At 44.0% G+C, this 23261-nt stretch overlaps 1 protein-coding gene across 4 annotated transcripts in view; it reads left to right on the top strand.

The window, feature by feature from the left end:
- The window catches only part of PLA2G6 (phospholipase A2 group VI), a 604218-nt gene that overhangs the window by 395046 nt on the left and 185911 nt on the right, over nt 1-23261 (top strand). For all 4 annotated transcript variants that reach the window (XM_086963273.1, XM_086963270.1, XM_086963277.1 and 1 more), the window contains 2 exons: nt 6163-6350; nt 13674-13770. In XM_086963273.1, the coding sequence (XP_086819399.1) occupies nt 6163-6350; nt 13674-13770 (285 nt within the window). The remainder of the gene's footprint in view (nt 1-6162; nt 6351-13673; nt 13771-23261) is intronic.

Raw genomic sequence — 23261 nt, 5'->3', positions numbered from 1 at the left:
ACAGGTATCCAAATTCAGAATCCTAGCGGTGGGGTTATATATTTTCATGGTGATAACTTGTAAAGCAGTCATGTTGTACAATTCTGCAAGCGATGTGGCCTCTTTGCAAGTACAGAGCCAAACCAATGATCATGGCGCCAACCTGGTCAAGTCTGGATAGTAGCAGAAAGATGAAACCACTGTAGATATGGAAGAAGATTCCTAAGGGATTGTAAGTTGAAACTTCCATGATAAGATACCAAACTAAGGGACAAGAGTGGAGGTTTGGTATTTCGGGATCAAGATCATGAAACTTTTAATTACCTTTCACCAATAAATGGTCAGAATAAATGAAAAAACGTTGACATCAGTTATGAAAAATTTGATGCATGTAAGACATACTGATTTCAAACTTTTGAGTATTTAAAGCTGTGTAGCAGGCGACTCAAATCGTAGGCTGATTTGTGCGGCACCGACTGATTAGGAAACACCAATCAGGGCAGACTCTGACTTTGATGGGTGATATTTTAAAGAAAGGTTTGACACACCTGTGTGTTTAGAGAGTTTTCAAAAGACATGTTAAAGGTCAGGGAGATAAAAGATGTAACTTGTTTCAAACCAGCCCCATAAATAACAGTGTAGGCAGGCCAGTTTTACTCTCTTTCTGAAGATGGCGAGGGCAAGGGTGCCATATCTCCTTAATGAGTTTAAACATATATCCAAACAGATTGTTTACAGCACATTTGTCCATATTTACATGCTTTCTGAAGGCATTATTAAATATTCCATTATCTCATGGACAGGCACAGTACTTGGGGATGTTATTTATGTTCAACAGCAAATTGTGCATGTCCCTTTAAGCAAAGATGTATACTTTCTCATGACTGCTTTAATGACTGTATGACTTGAGGATTCCTCAGCTCATCTAGCCCTGAAAGTAGCCACCGACCTCCACCCTTCATTGTGTGATTTCCCTATTTCCTGCATGGGAAACTCACTTGTAGCTGGGTGAAGGAATATATTTTAACTGTAAGATGATCTGAAAATTACCAACCTGGGCCATATATGACATCAGATTCAATGGGGCGACCTAAACGTTGCAGCCTTCCACAGCTTTATGAGATGAGAAAGGGGGAAGTGCCTTGTCTGATAAGGGCTCTATTCCTCCCAGGGCTGTGAATCTTCACACATAGAGATCTGCAAAACGTGGTTGATAGTGCTGAGCACCAGGTGCAGGTTTCCAGTTGTCCTACTGGCAATGTCTGGCGATTCTTCTCATGGAATCCTATTAACTCTGCGTAGAATTTCATAGTCGAGAAGTCTGCATGAGGTTCGGGAGGCCTGTCTCCAAGCACACTTTTGGGGAAACATTTTTCTGTGGAGCTAGCCCATACTTTACCCCCCACCCCCAATGTGGGTTTGATCTGTTCTCATTCCCACCCTACAAGAGAGTTGCACCAGCAATGTGCTGAAGGGAATCTCCAACCACTTCCACTGTAGAAAGTCATTGGATCAAAGTTTGGGAATGCCCACATGCGTACAGGTGTGTGGGTGTGCCCAAGAAACTTTAAACAGGATTTATTAGTCCAGTGGCTGCAAATCTACCCAAGTCACCTAATGTATTCTTCAGAGCAGGTTCAGTTCCTTTTATAATTTCTTAGAAAATATTACGGTGTGAAAATCTGAGTTAAAAAAGAAACACCAGTACTAAATATTTGTCAAATTAAATTTGTGAACATTGTTATAGAGAATATAATTACTCTGCGGCACTGGCAACGCAGTTTGAGTGTTTTGGCAATGGCATTCAGTCAAACTAATAGCCTCTCTTCAGCTTGTTGCCCATAATGAAAGGCCACATTTTTATGGAACCGAAAGTGAAGTGTGAAGTTCTGATTTATTTTAAGCACATTTTACAGCACTATAAAATAGAATTCACATAGAGTTGCTGGGAGTCACAGGTTGTCTCACTCATTGAAACGTTTACTAGTGTGGCAGAAGTGAAGGCAACATGGGAAGAGAAACTGGGAAAGACAAGTCCAGGAAGGAAAGGAGCTGAAGTCACTGGTGGTGAAGGAGGATGTGGGTAAAGTGTTGTGAGGAGAGGTTCAGTTAAGGGTGAATATCTCCTTGTTCAGTCCTCGGCTCCCCTTGTTCAGTATTTTAGGGGGGGGGGGGGGACATAGAAAATCTCACGGAAAAAATACTCAAAGTACAAATGTGGAAATGAAGTCTAGCATTGCTGATTATACAAGATTACTTAGCATGGTGAAATTTAAACGTAAAAAATAAAGTACTAGAACCCGCTGGTACATGGTTCTGGGGTAAGTTTATTTGTTCAGTGTTTATAAGAGAGAGCATGCCTGCTGGCCAGTATGAATGAAAACATCCCAGCAAGGCTGTTCATAGTGTCGCCTGTAGGGAGGTTAATTCACATGTGAGGCAACGAAAGACTTCTTTTTATCTCATAACTTCAAATAGCAGGAGCCTTTTAGAGATTTTAGAATGGATTGTGTGAACCTTCAGTGTGGGAGGGCCTGAATTCATTACTGAATTACTTATAGGGAGGTGCTCAGTTTTTGGTGGCTGTTGGATTCAGTAACTCCATCATACAGAAAAGTAATCTCTATAGATTAGGCATTTTAGTGGGTTTCCAAGCATAATTTATGTGCTAAAGTACCTTTTACCCTACATTAAAAGAACATTGCAAGTCCCGGAGTAGTTTCGTAACCAGCTAAAGGAACATGCCTTTTATTTCGTAGAGCTGTTCAGACTATTATTCTTCCCCAGGAATAGCTTAAATGCTCTTTTTTCATTAATAGGCAAATAATATAATACGGTTGCAGATCTAGAGAATTAACACATCAATATGCGGCTGATAATTTGAGGTAAAAACATATAAGCAGTATTAAGTAAGTCACTTTAACAGGCATTTTAGTATTGTGATAAGCTGCAGAAAGATACAAAGGTTCAATGTAATGAACTCTTGTGGTGAATAAATTAAAAACAAATAAATTAGTAAACTTAATCATAAAGTGTACTTTTTATTTAAATTCACCTGCATAGTTCAGCAAATGTTGGCAGACAGACAAGATTTCTTTAAAGTCTTTTGATGTAATAGGAAGTCCAAGATTGAACTAATACAAAAACTGTACTCTTCGGCATTATATTTTGAATTTTCTACCACAGGAATGCAACCATATCTGACTCATCGGATAACTGGGTATGAGAGATTTGTATTGGTCAGATTTAGACTAGATTGCTTTTATCATTTAGTGTCGCTTCCTGTAACAAATGATTGGTCTAGAAATTAAGACCATGTCCTTGTGATGGTGTTGCAGTCCAATCAACAATGCACACTGTTTTATTTTGTAAATACTATGGGCTATATTGAAAAAGATGGATTATCCCAATTTAAAAAATCTGGGGTTTGAGGCAATGTCGACCGGGTTATTTTGCACTCCAATAACTGGAGAATGATTGTTATGCAAAAAATATTGCACTGTTTTTAAAAGCTGTAATCAAATCACGGAAAAATGTAACACATGTTTAAGAAACTTCTCTGTCTGTCTTGCACAAAGCACTTTTTTGAACATGAATTGGTTAATGTGAAATGAATTTACTGTTGTACTGGAAATACGTGAAAATTCTATTTATGATGGGTGATTTTCCCCTAAATCGATTTTTTAACATCTGTATTTTGTATTTGTATGTTATGCTTTTATGGGTTTTTTTAAATTCTGAAACGAAAACCGAATAAAGTGAATTTTAAATGAAATGAATGCACTGATAATTTGGAACATTTAGAGCCCTGAGAGGTTGCTAAGATAGAGAGCTGGAGTTTAAATTCTCTTGGTAAATTGGCACGGAAGGAATTTCCAATTAGAGGCCATGAGGCGTTGAATTGCAGCTCATAAAGCAGACTGCACGTTCTCTCCAAGCTTGATGTAGGCCGTTTGTAGAGAGACAGGATTGGGATAGTCCACTTCTGGGATCAAACATCTGCAGGATGGAAGCCTTGTGGCTCTTGGAGTGCCCTGACCCAATTTGTCCTATGCATCAGCAAATTGCACACCCAGACACCTGTATTCCGGGGCAAAACGTCACCCATTGTCCTGTATGTGCCTGTGATTGATACAACATATTTCCACCTGTTTCCCTGGGCATCATTTCACTCCTGGAACCTATTTGTCTCCTTAAATTCAGTTTCACATCAGGTCATATGGCTGGTACTATTTCACACCGGGTAACCTATCTGCTGGTGATTGAATTCACGCATTGTAATCTGTTTCCCTGAATTTGATTTTATACTGTCTCCCTTAGATCAGTTTTCACACCTTGACACCTTTCTTCCTGTTTGCAGTTTTAAACCAGGATGTTGATTCCCATGGATCCAATGTAACACCTGGCTAAAAGTCTTTCTGGCATAATTTCTCACTGGGTGATCTGTCTTCATTACACAGTTTCACACCAGGTCATCTTTTGGCTTGGCACAATTTCACACATTGCTCACCTGTATTCTTTAAACAGTCTGTATCCAAGTCCTGTGAACAAGGGTCCCCTTACAGTCGGTTAATGAGATTAAGGAGGAAAGTATCGAATTACATTTAATGTTCATTAGGAGACAAATGTTGAAACAGCTCTGTAGGAAGATACTCAGTTGAAACTTTACAAAAAGCTGTAGGTAGAATCCAAAGAGTAACCTGAAAGGAAGCAGTAAGAGGAGAAAGCAAGAATGAGATGTTGACAAATCAATTGAAAGTAATCATTCCATCCATCTTATAAAATATTGGACAACTTTAGAATATTTTGGAGGACGTTTTTTTTCTAGGACCAGAGGCTGGAGAAACCTTTAGTGATCTGGAAACAAAAGTGAAATTCAAAGAATCAGTTGGTTAAAACTAAATGTATCAAAAGGAGACAACTGGGAGAGCTTGGAAAGAAAACAAATTGGGTACCTGACCTACTTGCACTGCAATAAGTGCAGCAGTGTCATTAAAGGTCCATGGATAATTCATCCAGAGACAAAGGCATTAAGTTGAGAGTAATTTATTCTTTGAAATAGACTTGAGCGTAGTGCAACATTTTAGTGAGATGGGGACGGAATGTCTTGCAACTCTGATTTCAAGTGTGTGAAAATGTTGGTTCTTCCTATGAATAGTGATGTCAAGCTGCAATTGCTTCGAAGAGGGAGTAGATGGATACATTATTTAGACGAATTAGACCAAAAAGGTTTAAACAAGTCATATACTTGTAGCTGCTTCATGTGATATTAAAAGAACAGTATTACTTACTGGTATCTTGTCACAGAAACTGACCTAAAATATAGATCTCATCAAGGTTTTCAGATGATGTGGTAACTGGGAAGAGTAGAGTGTTTTTTAAGGCTGACTGAAGGATAAAAAATGTGGGCTTTGGATGCAAGGCAGATGGCATTGATAGCATCTTCAGGAGATTGGGTTAAACGTTTTTTTTTAATTGTTGGCATAAACAGTACAGTTGTTTTTGTAAGAATTGATTATGCTTGTGATAAAGGAACAATATGTTTTATGAAAAGTGTTCACTCACTAAATCACTTTGGTATAATTTTTAAATATGTATTTAGCTTGTGAAAGAATTATTTTGTTTCAAAATAAGAATACCAAGATAAGTATTTTAATGAATATAAAAAAAAATTATTTGTTTCCTATATTGAGGTCTCTCCTCAGTTTGGACTTTTGTTCCAACAGTCATTTTTGAACAATTAAACCCTTGACCACTCATTTTCCTTTCTTAATTTTAGCCTTTAATATTGGTCTCGCTGGTCACAATCTAATTTAATTCTGTCTTCTGCCTGGTCTTCTTGGACTCTATTTGTTGCTGGGCCATTTGTTTTCATGGGAACATGGCGTGAGAAAGAAGGTAGAATATATTGTTCACCATATAAATACAGGAGAGCGCCCATGAATTTTTAAATACTGAGGAGAGCCCAAACTTTGGTTTCAGGCCATTGTTTTGTACTTGCAATACACAAAAGGTGATTAAAGGAATGCTTGCAATTTGTATAAACACTGGCAATCGCTCAGGGTAGCATCCCAACCCATAGTTCTTTTGCTCACCATGCCACTGTAGTAGGTTTGCCGTAAGGCAGAGTGCATTTAAGTTGCCCTTATGCATCGCTTCTCTTGATTTGTTTCCATCCTGTAGATCCTGGTCCAGGACCAATCAAACTGTGTGAACCAACTGAGCAACTCTGGGGAGACTCCCTTGCATGTGGCCTGCCGCCTGGGTAAGAGTGAGACTCTAAAGGCTCTCCTGAGGTTCAAGGCCAAGCCCGACATTGTGGGGAAGCAGGGCTTACCGATCCACACTGCCATGAAATACAACCAGAAGGTGTAAGTACTTTTCTTGCTTTCTCTCCTTAAGTTCCTTCTGCTTCGTGAGATCTTCTCTCTCACTTTTGCCCTCTACATCCTTTTTTACTCTGTCTGCTTCTCCTTTCTTGTCCTTTACTCTTTCAGGAGCATTTTTTCGGTCTTTCCCCTTTTTGTCCACCACTCTCACTTAACAGCTTCTGATTTCCCCGATTTTCCTCTCTCATCATTCGCACTCCTCTAACCCTCGGCACCCAGTCCCTGTCTGCAGTTCCTGCCGTCCCACATATTTTCCCATCTCTGTCCCTCTTCCTTGTAGGCGGTGTTGCTTTTCAGCTTTTCTTTTGTCTACCCTTTCTCCTCCACTTATTGCATTCCCAGTTTTTTCCCGTCTGCTCCTACCTTCGTTAATCTAATTTCTCACCATTTCTTCTGCTCCATCTCCTCTTCAGTCTTTCTTCTCGCCACTTTTCCACGGGTTGTGATTGATTCTTTTTGCCTCCACAGTTACTGGATTTCCACTTCTTTCTTAAGTCTCTGCTCGCTTTTACATTCACAGTCCCTGATCATCCTGCTTTCTCTAGTCTGCCCCATCAACCAGCACTCCCTAGTTTGGTTAACCTCTTTCCTCCAGAACCGCTCGCAAAAGATAAAAATCAAGAACTTTACCTCTGACCGCCACCCTGTCAGCAGAGGTGTACCCCAATGCTCAGTGCTCTCACCACAACTGTTCAACATATACATGGAACCCCTCACCACCATTCTCAAAACGGCGAAGATCCCCTTCCACCTATACGCCGATGACACCCAGATCTATCTAGAAGCCTCCTCCCCAGACGACATCCTCAGACTCAACAACACTCTAAAAGAAATTCAACTCTGGCTATCCCAAAATCACCTTAAACTCAACAAGAAAAAAACGGATATCCTCCTTATCTCCAACAAAGAAGAGAACCCACAAATTGCAGAGTGGCTTAAAGCTTTGGACGCTCTAAACAGTAACCTCACCTTGGCCAAATCCGTAAAATCCTTAGGAATCACCCTAGACCTCAAACTGGACATTACCAACCACATCAAAAACTCCGCAAAGACTGCCTTCCTCAACCTAAGGCTTCTATACAAAATCAAACCATTCATTCCTGCCAAAGACCTCAAACAAGCCACACAATCGCTGGTGCTATCCAGGCTCGACTACGGCAACACAACCCTCACTGGCGCCTCAAAATCCAACTTGGCTCCCCTCAGAACAACCCTCAACGCAGCAGCCAGAATGGTCACTGGAATCAGGAAATATGACCACATTTCACCAGCACTAAGAGAACTAAAATGGATCCCAGTTGAACAGCGAGCCAATTTCAGAACGGCATGCTTCACGCACAAAGCCCTCCACACTGGAAAACCGGACTATTTAGCCGCCAAACTTAAGAGGGCCGGGCAGACGAGAAACCTCAGGAGTTCAAACTCCCTCCTTCTCATCCCCTGGAAAACACGCAAACACAAATCAGCTGCCAAAATCATTTGCCGGAACCACACCCAAAATTTGGAACTCCATCCCAGCAGACATCAGAACTATTCCTTCCTTCACAAAATTCTAAAAACACCTTAAAATCCTCCTGCTGAACCGCACCCTCCCAAATGGATAGCCCCGCTACCCCTGAGGCCGGTGTTCTCCGACTTGACTCTGCTCACATCCTCCTCAGCCTAATGTACAGGTAATGTATTTGTTTAAGCTATTACATACCTTCCCTTCTCCTTATATAAAACAAAGAAAGGAAAATAAAGATAGAAGAAAAATTAAAAAACAAACCAAAAAAAAAACCAAGCAACAAGAACAGTTACAAATGAAACCTCCTGGGAATGACAGGAACCCTTGAACTTCTTCTGAAGTCAGCCTGCAAATCTCTAGAACCTAAAACATAATTTTCAATGTTTTATCTATACATGTTCTGAAACTAGAACGCACTTTAACAATTTTGGCAAGATTCCACCAATTCCCACCCGAAACTCAGCTCTTTCATTCCTACCTCCAGAAATGTGAATAGCATCAAATTGGTACTGCAACAACCTGGAAACCATTCTCAAAATCCTAGGCGTGCAACACTTATTAACCCCTACACTGAGAATAGAAACTAAGGTGATCTGTTTGTAACAAGAAACCTTTTCCCCAAATATACGGACAAAAGTTCTCAATGGCCCACAAACAAGCCAAGAGTTCTTTTTCAATAACTGAATAGTGCACTTCAGTGTCTCTCAAAACCCTAGATGCAAAAGCAACAGTATCTTCACAATCAAGATGTTTTTGTGTAAGAATGGCACCAAGACCAACTTGGCTTGCATCAACAGGAATACAACAAGATAAATCAGGATCAAAGGGTTTGGGAGCATTACTCTTACTTAGTAAAGACTTAATAAGATCAAACCTGAAACACACTCATCAGACCAAATGGATTTAACACCCCTTTTCAGCAGGTTACTGATGGGTCAAACTATGGTGGCAAAATCGGGAATAAAGCGGGAATAATATTCGCATAAAACAAGAAGGGACTTAACACCAACCTTGTCAACGGGGGCAGAAGCCTTAACTATTGCTTCCACTAAACCTTGTCTAGGCTTAATACCCTCTTGAGTTAGTAAGTGACCTAAGTATTCAACCTCAGGATGAAAACACTTGCATTTCTCAGACTTTAAAACAACCCCTATTTCCTCAAATCTTTTGAGGACCTTATGTAAGGTTGCATCATGTGAAGAAGTATCTCCAGCAAAAATCAAAACATCATCTTGAAAAACTAGGACTTCATGAATACCTTTCAACAAATCTTGCATAACTCTCTAGAAAAACAGAGGCAGAGGATGCCATGCCAAACGGCATATGTCGGTATTGAAATGTACCAAGGGGAGAAAGTAAAGCCGTAAGATGGCATGACTCAGGTTGGAGCTCTCTCTGGTGATAAGCACAGGTCAGATCTTTAATGCATGCAAACAGGTCATTAATCTTCAGCAAAGGATGAAAATCAACCCATATTTCCTTGTTCAGCGATCTTAAATCTACACAGACCCTGAGTTGGTTACACCTCTTGCGAGTCACAATTAAGGGGGTCAACCATAAGGAAGATTCTGTTGGTTCAATAATTCCCTTATCCAAAGCCCCTTAAGCTCTTTGTCGAGATCATCCCTGACACTGAATGGATCTCCTCTAAGTTTGTGCTTAATAGAGATAGCATTTTCTTTGACTATAATTTTATGTTTGAATCCATTGATCTTACCCAATTTGTCACCAAAGACGGATGGAAAACTATCCTTCCATTTTTGACCATTGTCACAACAGCTAGCAATAGAGATTTGTTCCTTGGCACCGGGCCTGAGGATAGGCCTTGGTGAAACCACCCAAGTATGTTGAGCCCCTTGACAGCCACATAAACTTTGCCTCTTATCCTCTTTCCCTTAAACTCCATATCATCCTCAAAAAATCCTAATAGTTCTATGCGGCATCCTTCATATGAAACCGGGCATCGATCAGGGGATTGCAGAACCCTTTCACCCCATGTTTCCATTAACAATTGTTGTGTGATCATTGTGATCTTCGCTCCCGAATCAATTAACTATTTTTAAGCGTTTTGCACCCCACCTTCGACAACAGGATCAATACATTTAGAAGGTTCAGCAGTCAAATATGTGTCACAATTATCCTGACTACACACCGGATTGTCAAGGACAATTGAGACAACTTCAGACTCAGAGTCTTTCTCAGACTCAACTGCACATACAACCAATATCTTAAATTTTTTAGTTTGAGACAAACTTTAGCAAAGTATCCTGTTTTTTTTACAGTAGTTGCACGTGACATTATATGCTGGGCACGGCCCACCTGTGAGATGTGGAAAATTTCCACAACGCATACAAATATTAGTTTTAGAGAAGTTCGAGGTCCCAGCTCTCAATCTGTTAGAGGCACTATTCCCAGCACGCACACTCTTTTGTTTTGGATTAGTGACAACAACAGCGTTAACAGATTCTAAAGACTTATCCTCAAGTTCCTTTAAAGAAACAATCGAAATTTCAATGCTTTTTGCGACCTTAATGGTTTCTTCAAGTGAAGGATTACCCATTGCTAAAAGCTTTTGTCTAATTTGTTTGTACTTACACTGACAAACAAATTGATCACGAATAAGTTGGTCCGTGAATCCTTCAAACAAACACACTGCTGCCAACCTCCTTACCGATATATAAGCATCTACATCCTCCCCATCATTTTGTTATCTTTAAAGAAAACTTGTGGCGAAGCACCATAAGACTAGGTTGTTTGTCAAACCTATTTTTTACTTTGATGATGGTCTCTTGATATTCATTGATATTGTCACCTTCAACCCTCGGAAGGTCTGGAAGATGTTTGAATATCGATTTACCCTCAAAACAAAGATGGCGGTGGTGTAACAGCCTGCATTATTGAAGATAATAGTTAAAAGAGTACAAGGAAATTGGGTAAGCAAGATGTTAGAAAGACTGATAAGATAAGGCTGAGGGTGTCAGCGAACTAAACACCAAATAGACACGCTGTGTGGTGGTATAAACATAACTTTGGCAATGAGATTGAACAAAGTACATCATTTGCAGGTTAACAATAGCTGCACTTGTCGGCAGAATGTGCAGAGGTAGTACAAACACTGTTAAAAATACCCCAAAAAACCCTGTTGAATACAAAATCTCAAAACGTGCGCATCGGTGAAGATGCACTGTTTTACAAGTGTTCCTGTAAGCACTTCTTCAAAGAATTTCTTTTTTTAAACATTCTCAAATTGACTGACTTTTAAATATGCAGAAATATGCTTTGGGTATCGACTAAATAAGCTTGGAGATACAGGTTGTGACTGAGGAAATGTACTTTTAACTATGCAGAAACATGCTGTGTATATCGGTGAAGTACGCTTGGAGATAAACATGGTGACTCAGAAAATGTGAGAGTCGTTGTTAGGAAACTTGTTGATCAGCTACAATGCACATGTGCTATGCGGAAGAGAAATTGACTTCCATCAAGGTAACTCCGTGGCCGCACATGCGCAAAGGCTGTAGCTTGGAAGTAATGTAAAGTCACACAATATTATAGGTAATGTGAAATGGTGTGTGCATGCCCGTAAATATCGGTAGACACATATAAGTAAGACCGTTGCCCCGAAAAGGAAAACGCTGCTAATATACACTTAAACTTTGAAAATATTGTGGAAAAATGTGTGTGTCACTGCATATACTTCGGTAGACTACATGAAGTGCGACAAAGGGATTTATATCCCCTGGCTCTCTGGAGTTTACAAGCCTATGCAGAGTCAATAGGGGCAGAATCTTTACAAACCCTAGTGAGACAGAAACCATGGACAAGAAAGAATTAAGAAGTGCCCTTTACTCACTATGTACCCAAGATAGACTAGTGCTAGAATCAAAGAAATCACTAGTTTTTAATGACATGTCCCATGAGCGGTGTTGTCGCCCCTTACCAGAATATTTATTGTTACTGATGAGTAACTGGGATAGGAGCCTCTTATTCCGTCTCAGAGCAGGGACAATTAAATTTGCACTATGTTTTCCTTTTGGCTATAACCCGCAACTCGCCTCTCTACCGTGCCCATGCGACGGGATAAGTGGCCAATCTATTATTCACTTTTTGTTTTTCTGCAAATACTATGTAAAGTACAGTAAGGGGTTCCTTCAGCCATTTTGTAAAAAGACCAGGCCGGTTAGCTTGGATTCTGCCTACTCAAATATGTTGTCTTTGAGCATGAAGAGCTTATTTTTCGCACTAGCACTTTTTTGATGGTTGCCTCTCGGGCACAAAAGTCAATGCTAGCACCCTGAGCGCGCCATAAGCACTGAAAGACATATTTTATAATGGCTGCTAATGGTTTTTATTGTCTTTTTCCTCCCTTAATGAAATGGATGGTACAATGTAATTGCTGTTAATGGATTTATTGTTTTAGCCTTGATTGTATTATATTGTGTTTTATAAATTTATTTATTTGCTTATACTGTCACTTTTCTCCTGCTACTAATATTGCTATTGTATTTTTATGGATATGGATGTATATTCGAATAAAGTTATAAAACTGAAACTGAACTTCGGTAGACACACAATTGTTGATATGTAGTCAACCATGGAAGTGTATACAAAATTGGCTCGAAACTACATCTCTTAAAACTTCCCAACGATGCAAAAGGACCGATGTTGATAACGTAAAACAGGTAAAAAGGCTTCCCATCCTTTCAAAATAGCTGCTACATCGACGTGCAGCGTGACGTGGCGTGGTACGCAGACAGCAGTCGGGGAAAAGATGCCGGCGGTAAACGGAACGTTGGATGAAGAGCTCAAGCGCGATGGCTGCGCGAACAAGAAACAAAAATCCACGCACAACAGAGACCACGCAGAGGGCACAAATTCAGCTTAAACACCCCCCCCCAAAAAAGAAAGGTCTCACCGGAGTTGTCGGGTATCCACAGCAGTCCAACAATTGTGTCAGTAAATGCTGGTGTAACACAGCGACAGGTGCCAAGACACAGATGATGCACAGCAACCGGAGACAACTGAAGACTTTGCAGAAACATTCACTAGACCAGCAGTACGCCAGAGAGTTTCTGTGGTTGGCAGGAAATTTGAGAAGAGCGCAGACACCACAACAAGAGACAGCGTCAAAGAGTGAAGATCTGCAGCTGGAGCAGTGGAAAACCAAACAGCACGCAGAAGGTTCTTCCGTATAGCCAGTATGTCGCCAACAAATTGGAGCGTAAAAGCGCTGGAGCCAAGGTATGTTAAAATGTTTATTAGTAGGCTACAAGGTTGTCGAGCAAGAAGCAGACTTCACCAGTTGCAGAGCTGCTCCAACTGTAACAGATTTAAGCACCAAACATTCTTGGAACCCAAGGGAAGAGAGAGTCACCACATGGCGAAACAGAACGCTGGTGAGGAATGTCAGAGGGAGGGACATTCTCAAACAAGTGATATACAGGTAATGTATTTGGTTTAGATACCACAGTTTCCTTATCTGCTCTCTTCTCTTCTTCCCCAATGTCAACAGCAGGCCCTTCTTTCCTTTTTTTTTATCGCTTCTTCACTGTCCTTGCGATAACCTTTTTCTCAGTGTTTTCTCTCATCCTCCTTCCTCTGTGGTTCCTTATTTTCTTTTCATTTACAGCTCTCATTCTGTGCTGAGTAGCACCAGTTCTGTTCTCCTTGAAGTACCCCCTTTCCCTGCTTTTCCTTCTATCTGTTCTCTCAGCTCAACTCTACTGATTTCCTGACCCTTTGAGTCATCACAAATTCCAGCATCCCATCTGATAGAACTGTTCTTTCTCTTTTTACAGGTGTGCAGAGGCGCTCTTGGATGTTGATGTCAATCAGGTCTTTGCACGAGATACTCGCTATGGCGCAACTCCTCTACACTGGGCCAAAAACGTAGAGGTAGTTATTGCAGATCTTTTTCTTGTACTTAAAACAATGACGCTTCCTATGACATTCTCTGTGTTCCATGTATGACCTCCCCCCCTCGGTCCCTCTTCTGAGTTAACATTTTGGATACTAGGAGTAATCTTACCCAGTTCCTCGCTGAGATTGGCCATCAAGTGTCCCTGCTCCACCACTGTATGTCTGCTCCCTCCAGGACCTCGGTCAAGGCTGTGCTGTGTCTGGATGACTCTGTTGCCTCAGTGGATGTTTGTTTCTCTTTAAGGCCTATGTGAATGTCAAACCTTTATTGAACCCTAGGTGCCACTATTAACTGACGCATGACTAGTTTCTCCCTGACCTCAATGCCAATGTCGCCCTTTTACCTCTCCCACCTTCCCCCTAGCATCAGCCAGTTTCAGTCCATCACCAGTATGCTTCTGGAACACACCCATTTCACATTGAAGCCCTAATGAGGAAGTCAGCATAGTGGCTGACTCCTATCTAGGCAGTACCTTTGAAAAATATGAACCAACAAACGTATGCCATAATAATTTGATCTTAATATGATATGTAGCCCTTTTCCACTGTCTCACTGTGTTCTCAAGCTCAACCAAAGGTACCTTGTAATCTGATTTATTCTGCCATTCCGTTCCACTGTCTTTTTCTCCAATCCAATTGTTTGGGAACGCTTGCATCACTGGAAAGACTGGAAAACCAGAAAAAAGCTGCTGTCCCTTTAGGTATTTTGGAGAGGAAGACGCATGAACGTACCTTCCTCAAGCAGATGCCCCTTCCTGTACCTATTTGTTAACACCTGCCCAGCCCAGTTATTATCTGTATTGTACTGTAACATTCATGTAGTATTTACTACCCCTGTCTGGTGTGCTGAATGGCTTGCCTACATGGGTAGCACGCTACACTGTGTAGGGTGTTTGGATTGAAGAGTGTTTTAGACTTAAACCTCTGTTGGAAGTTATTCCATGTTGTGGGTTGAGGTTACCGTGCCAAGGGACCAGTGCTTATACAGAAATAGAGAAAATGGGAGAAATCGGTGTGCAGCTTCTGTCTTTTTTGTACGTTGACAGCTTTGATCCTCTCTGAAGGACCCTTTATTGTATTCCTTTAAGTATTCACATGCTTGAATCATTCCCTGTCATCAGGCTGGGACACCCCAGTACACTAACATAGAGTTTTACTTTGTAAGATATACAACACACTATATACAGTTCAAACAAGCATTTGCAATGCAATAGGTCTCGCATTTACGCAAGTTTGAGCTATTGGCATCGTAAATGACAATGCCTTTTATTTATGTTTTGGCATTTAAAACATAAATAAAAGACATTGTCATTTACAATGCCAATAGCTTAAACTCGCGTAAGTTCGAGACCTATTGCATTGCAAATGCTTGTTGCCTGTGCTATGAATGGAGATGGATGGGTCGGTGAAGATTTCCTGCGCAATAACAATGAAATCACTTTAACTGGTCTGGGGACAGACAGTAACAAAAAATTGACGAAATCTAGAATGAACCATCTGTGTGTCACACAGCGGCACTGCAAAACGGGGTACAGGAGGCGCTACACCAGCCCATAAAACCTGAAAGATTTTAGACCGAGAAAGAACAATTAAGAGGCCATTTAAATGTGTTTCCTCTGGCGGCATGTGCTGTGTTTTTAAAGACAGACTGACGCATTTCCCCTATGCCTATACTGATGTGCATCTCCCCTCGAAAAATGGTTCCAGCACCTCTGATGTCACATTGCACACCATGTAAAACTTCTTTAACACGCATGAAAGTCTGATAAGAGGAGCTTGGCTTCCTGTCATAGAGGCATGTTGTGCCTCGAAAACAACAGATACAGCAGGTAAACACAGCGACTGAGCGATGAGAGAGCACGCAGGTTGGAACAGAGCCTGACCTGGAAGTTAGACAGCAGCATCGTGCGCCTTGAAGTCCTCTTATGCTGAGAGAGCACCCGTCACTGGTGCTGACAGAGGGCTGGTGTCTCTGGTGTTGTCGGGACGCAGATATCTTTGGGTCAGCAGAGGACAGATGTCTCTGGTCCTTCATGGGGCACACGTCTCTGGGTCAGCAGGGGGCAGATGCACTGCCCCCGCAGCCCTCTGGGAGAGTGGAGGTGAGTCTGCAAGGGTTTCTACAGGGCTTTATCTGGGGTGAATTGCATCTGTGATGGGCAACAGAGTGGGGGAGTGGCACAGAGTAGACGAGGGGGCACAGGGGGGGGAGCACAGTGTATAACACGAATTAACAAAAACTATTAAAGGTGCGTGGCCGCTTGAAAGCAGTCCTCGCCGTAAATTAAATAGTTAAAGTAAATAAATTAATTAATAATATAAGCGGGCGGGTGCTGCAATGTCATAAGTGGAATAGGGTAAGAGCATTGAAGAAAATAGCCCCCACCCACTTATAATGCAGTCCATGTAACAGGCCACATAAAAGGTCCAGTCCTTATGGACGGTAACAAATGGAGACAAGGTGGTACCAAGGAGGGACTAATAAGCCTATTTACCAATCAGAAGCCAGCATTTAAGAAGGACAATGACACAATGCCAATGGTTGTGTAGCCATCATCCGTAAAGATGACATTGACATCGCTGTAATGGACACATGCAAATATAGCTCTTTTGAATGTCTATCTGTCACCATCAAGACTAAGAATAACCGCCCTCTAGTTGTTCACCTTCTCTATCACCCACCTGGCAACTCCCCCACTTTTGGTGAACACCTATCGGCCCTGATGGCCCACTGTGCTCTCAAAGACACTAACTTCATAATCCTGGGTGATTTCAATTCACGTTGGAACGAATTCAACAACACACTAATTCAATCTCTCAATAATCTCCTTTGTGACAATAACCTTTCCCAACAATGCTCTGAAGAAACTCACAACAAAGGAGCGACCCTGGATGCCATCATTGACCCATCAAGACGCAATCACGATGGACAACATCCTCCCAGTGGACTGGTCGGATCATCACATGATCTTATTCCACATCAACCGAAGAGTCCTAACCCTGCCTCCTGCTCAAGATCCCCCCAAATGGTCAAGAAATCTCAACCAGATCCCCCTGGACATCATGGAGGATAGACTCAAGTGGCTCCTACCCAATGACAAAGATCTCTCCACAAATGACCTTACCTCGCTCTATAACGCGAATATGGGATCCCTTCTTGACCAACTAGCACTCTTGAAACTAAGAAAAAACGAGCCATTCCATCCTGATCCTGGTTCGACTCTGACACTAACGAAGAAAGGAGACAACTAAGAAACGCAGAAAGACGCTGGAGGAGTTTGCCCACTACCAGCCATCGCGACAAACTCAGATCTATCCGGAAGAAATACAATAATCACATCAAGAACAAAAAATCCATGTTCTTCCGCTCTGCTCTGGAGAGCGCAAAAAACAGACCTAAGGAACTCTTCAGTATTATTAGACAGCAAACCTCAAAACCAGATACTTCCCTGGAGCAGGCCTCCAAAGAACGATGCAACAACTTTGCCAACTTCTTTGATGATAAGATCTCCAAGATCGAGCACTCTCTGATCACCAACTGCTCCCGCCCCCCCACAGCAGACACAGTGAGGTGCTTGGTAGCGCCCCGCCCTCCCACTGCTAAACCCTGGTCTCTCTTTCAGCCCATTCTAGAAGAAGAGATAGTCAAACTTATCGCCACCTCTAAACCTTCATCTCTCACCCTTGACCCCCTTCCAGCTCAACTCACCAAAAAACTGAATCTCTCCCTTGCCCCACTGTGGTGCAGGATTATCAACAGCTCAAAAACTGGAGTAGTCCCAGACTGTCTGAAAGTGGGACAAGTCACTCCACTACTAAAAAAACAGGCCTGGACAGAAATTACTTAAATAACTTCAGACCCGTCTCTAACCTTCCTCTTCTCTCCAAAATCCTAGAAAGATGTGTTCTCCACCAACTAACTCGGCACTTGGACAATAGCAGCCTACTCGACTCACATCAATCGAGATTCAGGAAAGGGTGCAGCACAGAAACTGCAATCCTCAACGTAATTGATGACTTACACAAATAACTGGACTCAGACTATTGTTGCCTCCTCATTCTTCTAGACCTATCGGCGGCATTTGACACGGTCGATCACGATCTCCTCCTCAAAGCTCTGGTAGAAAGGGGCTTACTCAACGACGTGGTCCTCAACTGGTTCTCCTCATTCTTGCACAACCGCTCCCAAAGAATCAAAATCAGAAGCTTTGAATCCGACCTCCACCCAGTCAAGAGGGGAGTACCTCAAGGTTCAGTGCTCTCCCCCCAACTCTTCAACATATACATGGAACCCCTCACCACCCTACTCAGAAAAGCTAACATGCCCTTTCACCTATACGCTGATGATACAAAACTCTACTTGGAAATCTCCTCTTTCAAAGACATCCATAGACTCAATGAAACACTAAAGGATGTCCAACGTTGGCTGTCAAGCAACCATTTAAAGCTTAACCCTGACAAAACCGAACTACTCCTCATCTCGAACAAAGAAGAGAACCCACAAATGATCGAATGATTAAAAGATATCGATGCGCTCAATGGGAACCTCACCTTGGTTGACTCCGTTAAATCATTAGGTATCACGCTAGACTCCAAACTTGACTTGACCAAACACATTAAGATCTCAGCAAAGAGTGCCTTCCTTAACTTGAAACTACTTCACAAAATTAAGCCTTTCATTCCATCCAAAGATCTCAAACAAGACACCAAAGCATTGGTGTTGTCATGACTTGACTATGGAAATGCAATCCTCTCGGGAATAGCCAAAACTCACCTTGCCCCTCTGAAAACAACCCTCAATGCGGCTGCCAGAATGGTCACTGGAATAAAGAAATTTGATCACATCTCTCCGGCACTAAAATAACTTAAGTGGCTACCTTTAGAAATGCAGGTGAACTTTAGAACAGCCTGCCTCACACACAAAGCCCTTCACACAGGCAAACTCGAATATCTGGCGTCCAAACTGAGAAAAGCGGGTCAGAACAGTAATCTCAGAAGTTCCAATACCCTACTTCTCATCCGGCTAAAAGCACGAAAACAAAAAACTGCGGCCAGGTCCTTTGCCGGAAATGCTCTCAAAATATGGAACTCTATCCCCCCCACATCAGAACTATTCCTTTCTTCCCTAAATTCAAAAGCCAGCTCAAAATCCTTTTTCTCGACCGCTCCCTATAGAACAGATAGGAACAGCTTAGAGTGTTTAAAAGGCCACTGCTCTCCTCTCCGATGAGGTTTGTCAAGACCTTGTTTTTTTTTTTGGAACACGTCAGCACCCTCTCCATTAAGACTCGTACCCTGAATGTCTTGCTGTCTGTATTATGTTTACTTTCTTTTGCACTGCTCTGTACTTGTTGAGAAACCGTCTGACGAAGACTATACTGTCGTCGATGACGACCATACCGTCGATAAATATGGGAGGCAATACGTTTTCACAATTAATGGTTGATGGATTTACCTCCAGTTCAATTATTTCATTCAGATTAAGAGGCTAGTGATTATGACTCGCTGACTGCTTACAGCCCAACAAAATTAGATGTGAGATATGTCCCAGATTTTGGGGATGAAGCAATAGATGAGGGAAAGTCCTACAACAAATATGTTTACCAGCAGTACACATCTGAGAGTACTCAAATTGATATGAGGCAGAAACCACCTAAATAATATAGAGAACCTGATGTGGTCCAAGTGCCAGTAGTCTCCTTATCAACGTTGCAACAGATGATGGATCATTTAAATAAGTTGTTGCTGCAGTAATAAGCTAATAACATATGGCTACTTGCTACAACCATCATCCCATCTACCCAACCTGCTCCATTACCAGTTTCACTTCCTTGGCAGCCATCGACAGTACCTCCTCCTCCAACACCAAGGGGATTGGTCCATGGAGAAGACTTGGATGATGTTTATTGGTTCTATAGATTCTGAAATAGAAGGAGAGGAAAGAGAGCTACCACCAGAGGGGGCGTGGCTTGGACGCCGATCGGGATGGCGGCGTGAGCTTGCAGCTCCGCGCAGGGTCCCGCTTTTTCTCCTGAAAACTACACCCAGGGAGACCCCTGATCGGCGTAACTGGCCTGTGAGGTGTTGGGGAACCACTGGAGAGCGGCTGAGAGCTCTTGGGGGACCGCCAGTGCCACTGAGACCTTGAGAGACGACGCCAGAGGTGTTGCCCGGAGTGCGAAGAAAATGGCGGCGGAGAAGGTCGATGGTCTCTGACACGACACTGAGAAGGATTGGATTCGGCCTGCGGAGTGGCCCGCCTCTGCGTGATAGGAGTTACGGGGGCTTGCTGGCACAGACCTGTGGTTCTAGGGGTTCGGAGGCCAACATTAGACTGGTGTATTGGGTGCACGCACTCGTTTCTGCCTCCACCCCTTCCCCCTTCCCCCCGGTCCTGGCACAGTGGAACGGGCGGCTCTGGCACTCCTGGTTATTTGAGTCGCAAGCACAGCGGAGGCACTCTACCACGATCACCGTTGGTGCGCACGTCACCCGGGCAGGGGCTATCGGGCCCTGGTGAAGATCGGGCGTGCCCGTGCGACGACGACAGAGGCACCTAAGATGGCGGCTGCGGGAGGAGCGGCCATCACGGAGCAGGGCCGGGAGGACTCGACCGCGCTATCCCAGGTCTGTGAGGCCCCCCCCCGATGATGATGGAACAGGAGCAGAGACTGAATCGGCGCCTGGACACTATCCTGGAGGCGATCACCTCGACCAAGGAGGCATTGCTGCAGGACATTGCGCAGGTCACCACAGGGCTGGGTCTCCTGAGGGCGGATCATGCCAAGCTGGCGGACAAGGTGAAGGACCATGAGCAGCTGCTTCTAGACCTGAAACCGGCGGTGGTGACCGCGGAACATAAGATTACGGACATCCTAAACCGTTTGGACACGCTGGAGAGACGTGCGGAGGATGCTGAAAGCCGCAATAGACGGAACAACGTGCGGGTTGTAGGCCTGCCGGAGAGAATTGAAGGGGAGGATGCGGTGGCCTACATGGAGAACTGGTTCCGGACGGTGGTGGCACCGGAGGGCCTCACTTCCTTCTTCACGTTAGAACGGGCACATAGGGTGCCGGCTCGCCCACCAGCGCTTGGCCGACCCCCTAGACCGATGGTGGTGAAGCTCCTCCATTATAAAGATCGGGACCTGTTAATTCAGAAAGCTCGAGCGTCGGGCCCATATGAGGTGGAAAATAGCCAAGTCACGTTTTTCCCGGATTATACACAGGCGGTGCAGAAGAATAGAGCATTCTTCCTGGCGGTGAAAAAGGAGTTGAGGGAGGAGGGCATCCAGTACTCATTGCTCTTCCCGGCCAAGCTGCGAGTAATCCTGGATGGGAACACTCAATTTTTCCAGACTCCTGATGAAGCGTGGACATGGTTGGAATTGTATCGCGCTGGCACGGACAGGACTGGCAAAAGTCAGCGAGAGAGGCCTAAACCACTTCAGGTCCGGAAATCTCAACGGATTCGCTCCCGCAACAAGCTTCAGAGAGCGAAACGGGAGGCTCAAATGGCTGCGGACAAGAGAGGGGCGCTGGCAGCGACGGCGAGCATCACAAGGTCGCAACAGGAGAGTGACCTGGCTATTACGGACTCTGGCGATGACGGCGGCAGGACTGGAGAGGAGTTATCGGAGGCGGAGAGCTCGAAGGGCCCGGTGGTCACCCCCCAGACATCCGACGAGATCTTTCATGGCTGACTCATGTATGGGACTTGGGACACTGTACTTCTTGCGGGGAGGTGCTCTGTTGGTCATGGAAGGGCTGCCAGGTAGGGTGTGGCAACAGCATTGCGGGATGGAAGGCGCGGGGCGCGGGCTCCGCCTGCCCGGGGTCGGCGATAACTCACCCCCTCGGGGCCCTTAAGGCCTTCTGTGGTGGCGACCACAGATTAGTCGGATGTGTGTTTTGTTTAAGGTTTGGATCAGGGCTGAAATTGGGTTTGTAGGCTCTGTCCTGGGGAGTGGGGTTTGGGGAGTTTTTTTATGGTTCTTTTGGGGGGAGCAACTGCAGCGATGTGGGCAATGAATGGCTACACCTGAACTGGATCGTTTTGCGTTGGTATGGGGACGTTACCTAACTTGAAATGCCTAACATGGAATGTCCGAGGACTGCGAACTATGTTTAAACGCCACAAAGTGCATGCCTATTTGGTGAGGCGGGGGGTCCAGGTTGCCATGTTGCAGGAGACTCATTTAACGAAACAAGAATGCAATGCGTTACAGAAGAGATGGCGAGGCCAGGTCTTTGGAACCACTTACTCTGCGTTCGCTAGATGGGTACTGATATGGGTACGAGCGGGGGTACCGTTTCAGATGCTGAATCAATTGGTGGATCCTGAGGGTAGATATGTGGCGGTGGAGGGAAGGTTGTATGGTCGGGATGTGGTCTTATGTTGTGTATATGCTCCGAATGTTGACCAGGCTCGCTTTTTTGATGGCTTATCCTGCTCACTGGCCTCTTTCTTGGCGGGTCCTGTGATTCTGGGAGGGGACTTTAACTCGATCACGGATGTAGCCTTGGATAGGTCCCATCCACCATTGGTCGACTCCCCTGTACGTAGACTAGCTGCACACAGGAAGGATTGGCAGGAAAGATGGGGATTGTTGGATGTGTGGCGGGAGCAACACCGGGGCAGCAGGGATTACTCCTTTTACTCGGCCCTCCACGCTCTACATGTTAGGATCGACTCGGTCCTGTGCAGTGGGTCCCTAGCCACATTGGTCACTCATACGGAGTACCTGGCCAGGACCATCTCGGATCATAATCCTTTGCTGGTACACGGACAGTGGCAGCGTGCGCGATCCGTGATTCCAACATGGCGGCTCCGGCCCGACACCTTGGAGGACTCAGTGTTTAGTGACGCGGTCCAACGGGGCATAGACCAATACTTTGATGAGAATGAGGGGACAGCAACTTGTAGGTCCACTGAATGGGACGCGATGAAAGTGATGGTGAGAGGAGTGTGCATGGGTAGGTTTTCGAATGCCCGAACGTCGGTGTTGAATGCGCTTACCAAAGCGGAAGAGAAGTTGAGGGACCTGGAGCAGCGTAGACCGGACCGACCGGACTTACAAGCCCGGTTATTGGAAGCCAAGGAGGTGGTGGCTACCGAAATGGAACGGCTGCGGAGCTATGATTACAGACAATATGCCATTAAAGCGCATGCTTAAAGGGATAAGGTAGGCACGTTACTGGCCAGGCTCGCAAATCCTGAACTCCGAGGCTGCCCAATCTTGAGCATAAAAAATACACTGGGGGAGATGGTTTATTCACAAACAGTGGTGATGGAATGCTTTCGGACCTATTACGCTGAGTTGTACGAGAGTCAATTGGGGGTGGAGGCCTGGGAGATTGGTGAATACATAGACTCGATGCAGCTTCCGGTGCTTGATGACGACGATGCGAAGGATTTGGGGGGACCTATCACGCTCGCCGAGATTAGGGCGGCCATTAAACATATG

The sequence above is a fragment of the Lissotriton vulgaris genome, chromosome 1_1, assembly GCF_964263255.1.
Source record: "Lissotriton vulgaris chromosome 1_1, aLisVul1.2, whole genome shotgun sequence".
Classification (NCBI taxonomy): domain Eukaryota; kingdom Metazoa; phylum Chordata; class Amphibia; order Caudata; family Salamandridae; genus Lissotriton; species Lissotriton vulgaris.
Note: the sequence above shows the minus strand (reverse complement) of the source record. Positions and strands in the feature narration are given on the sequence as shown.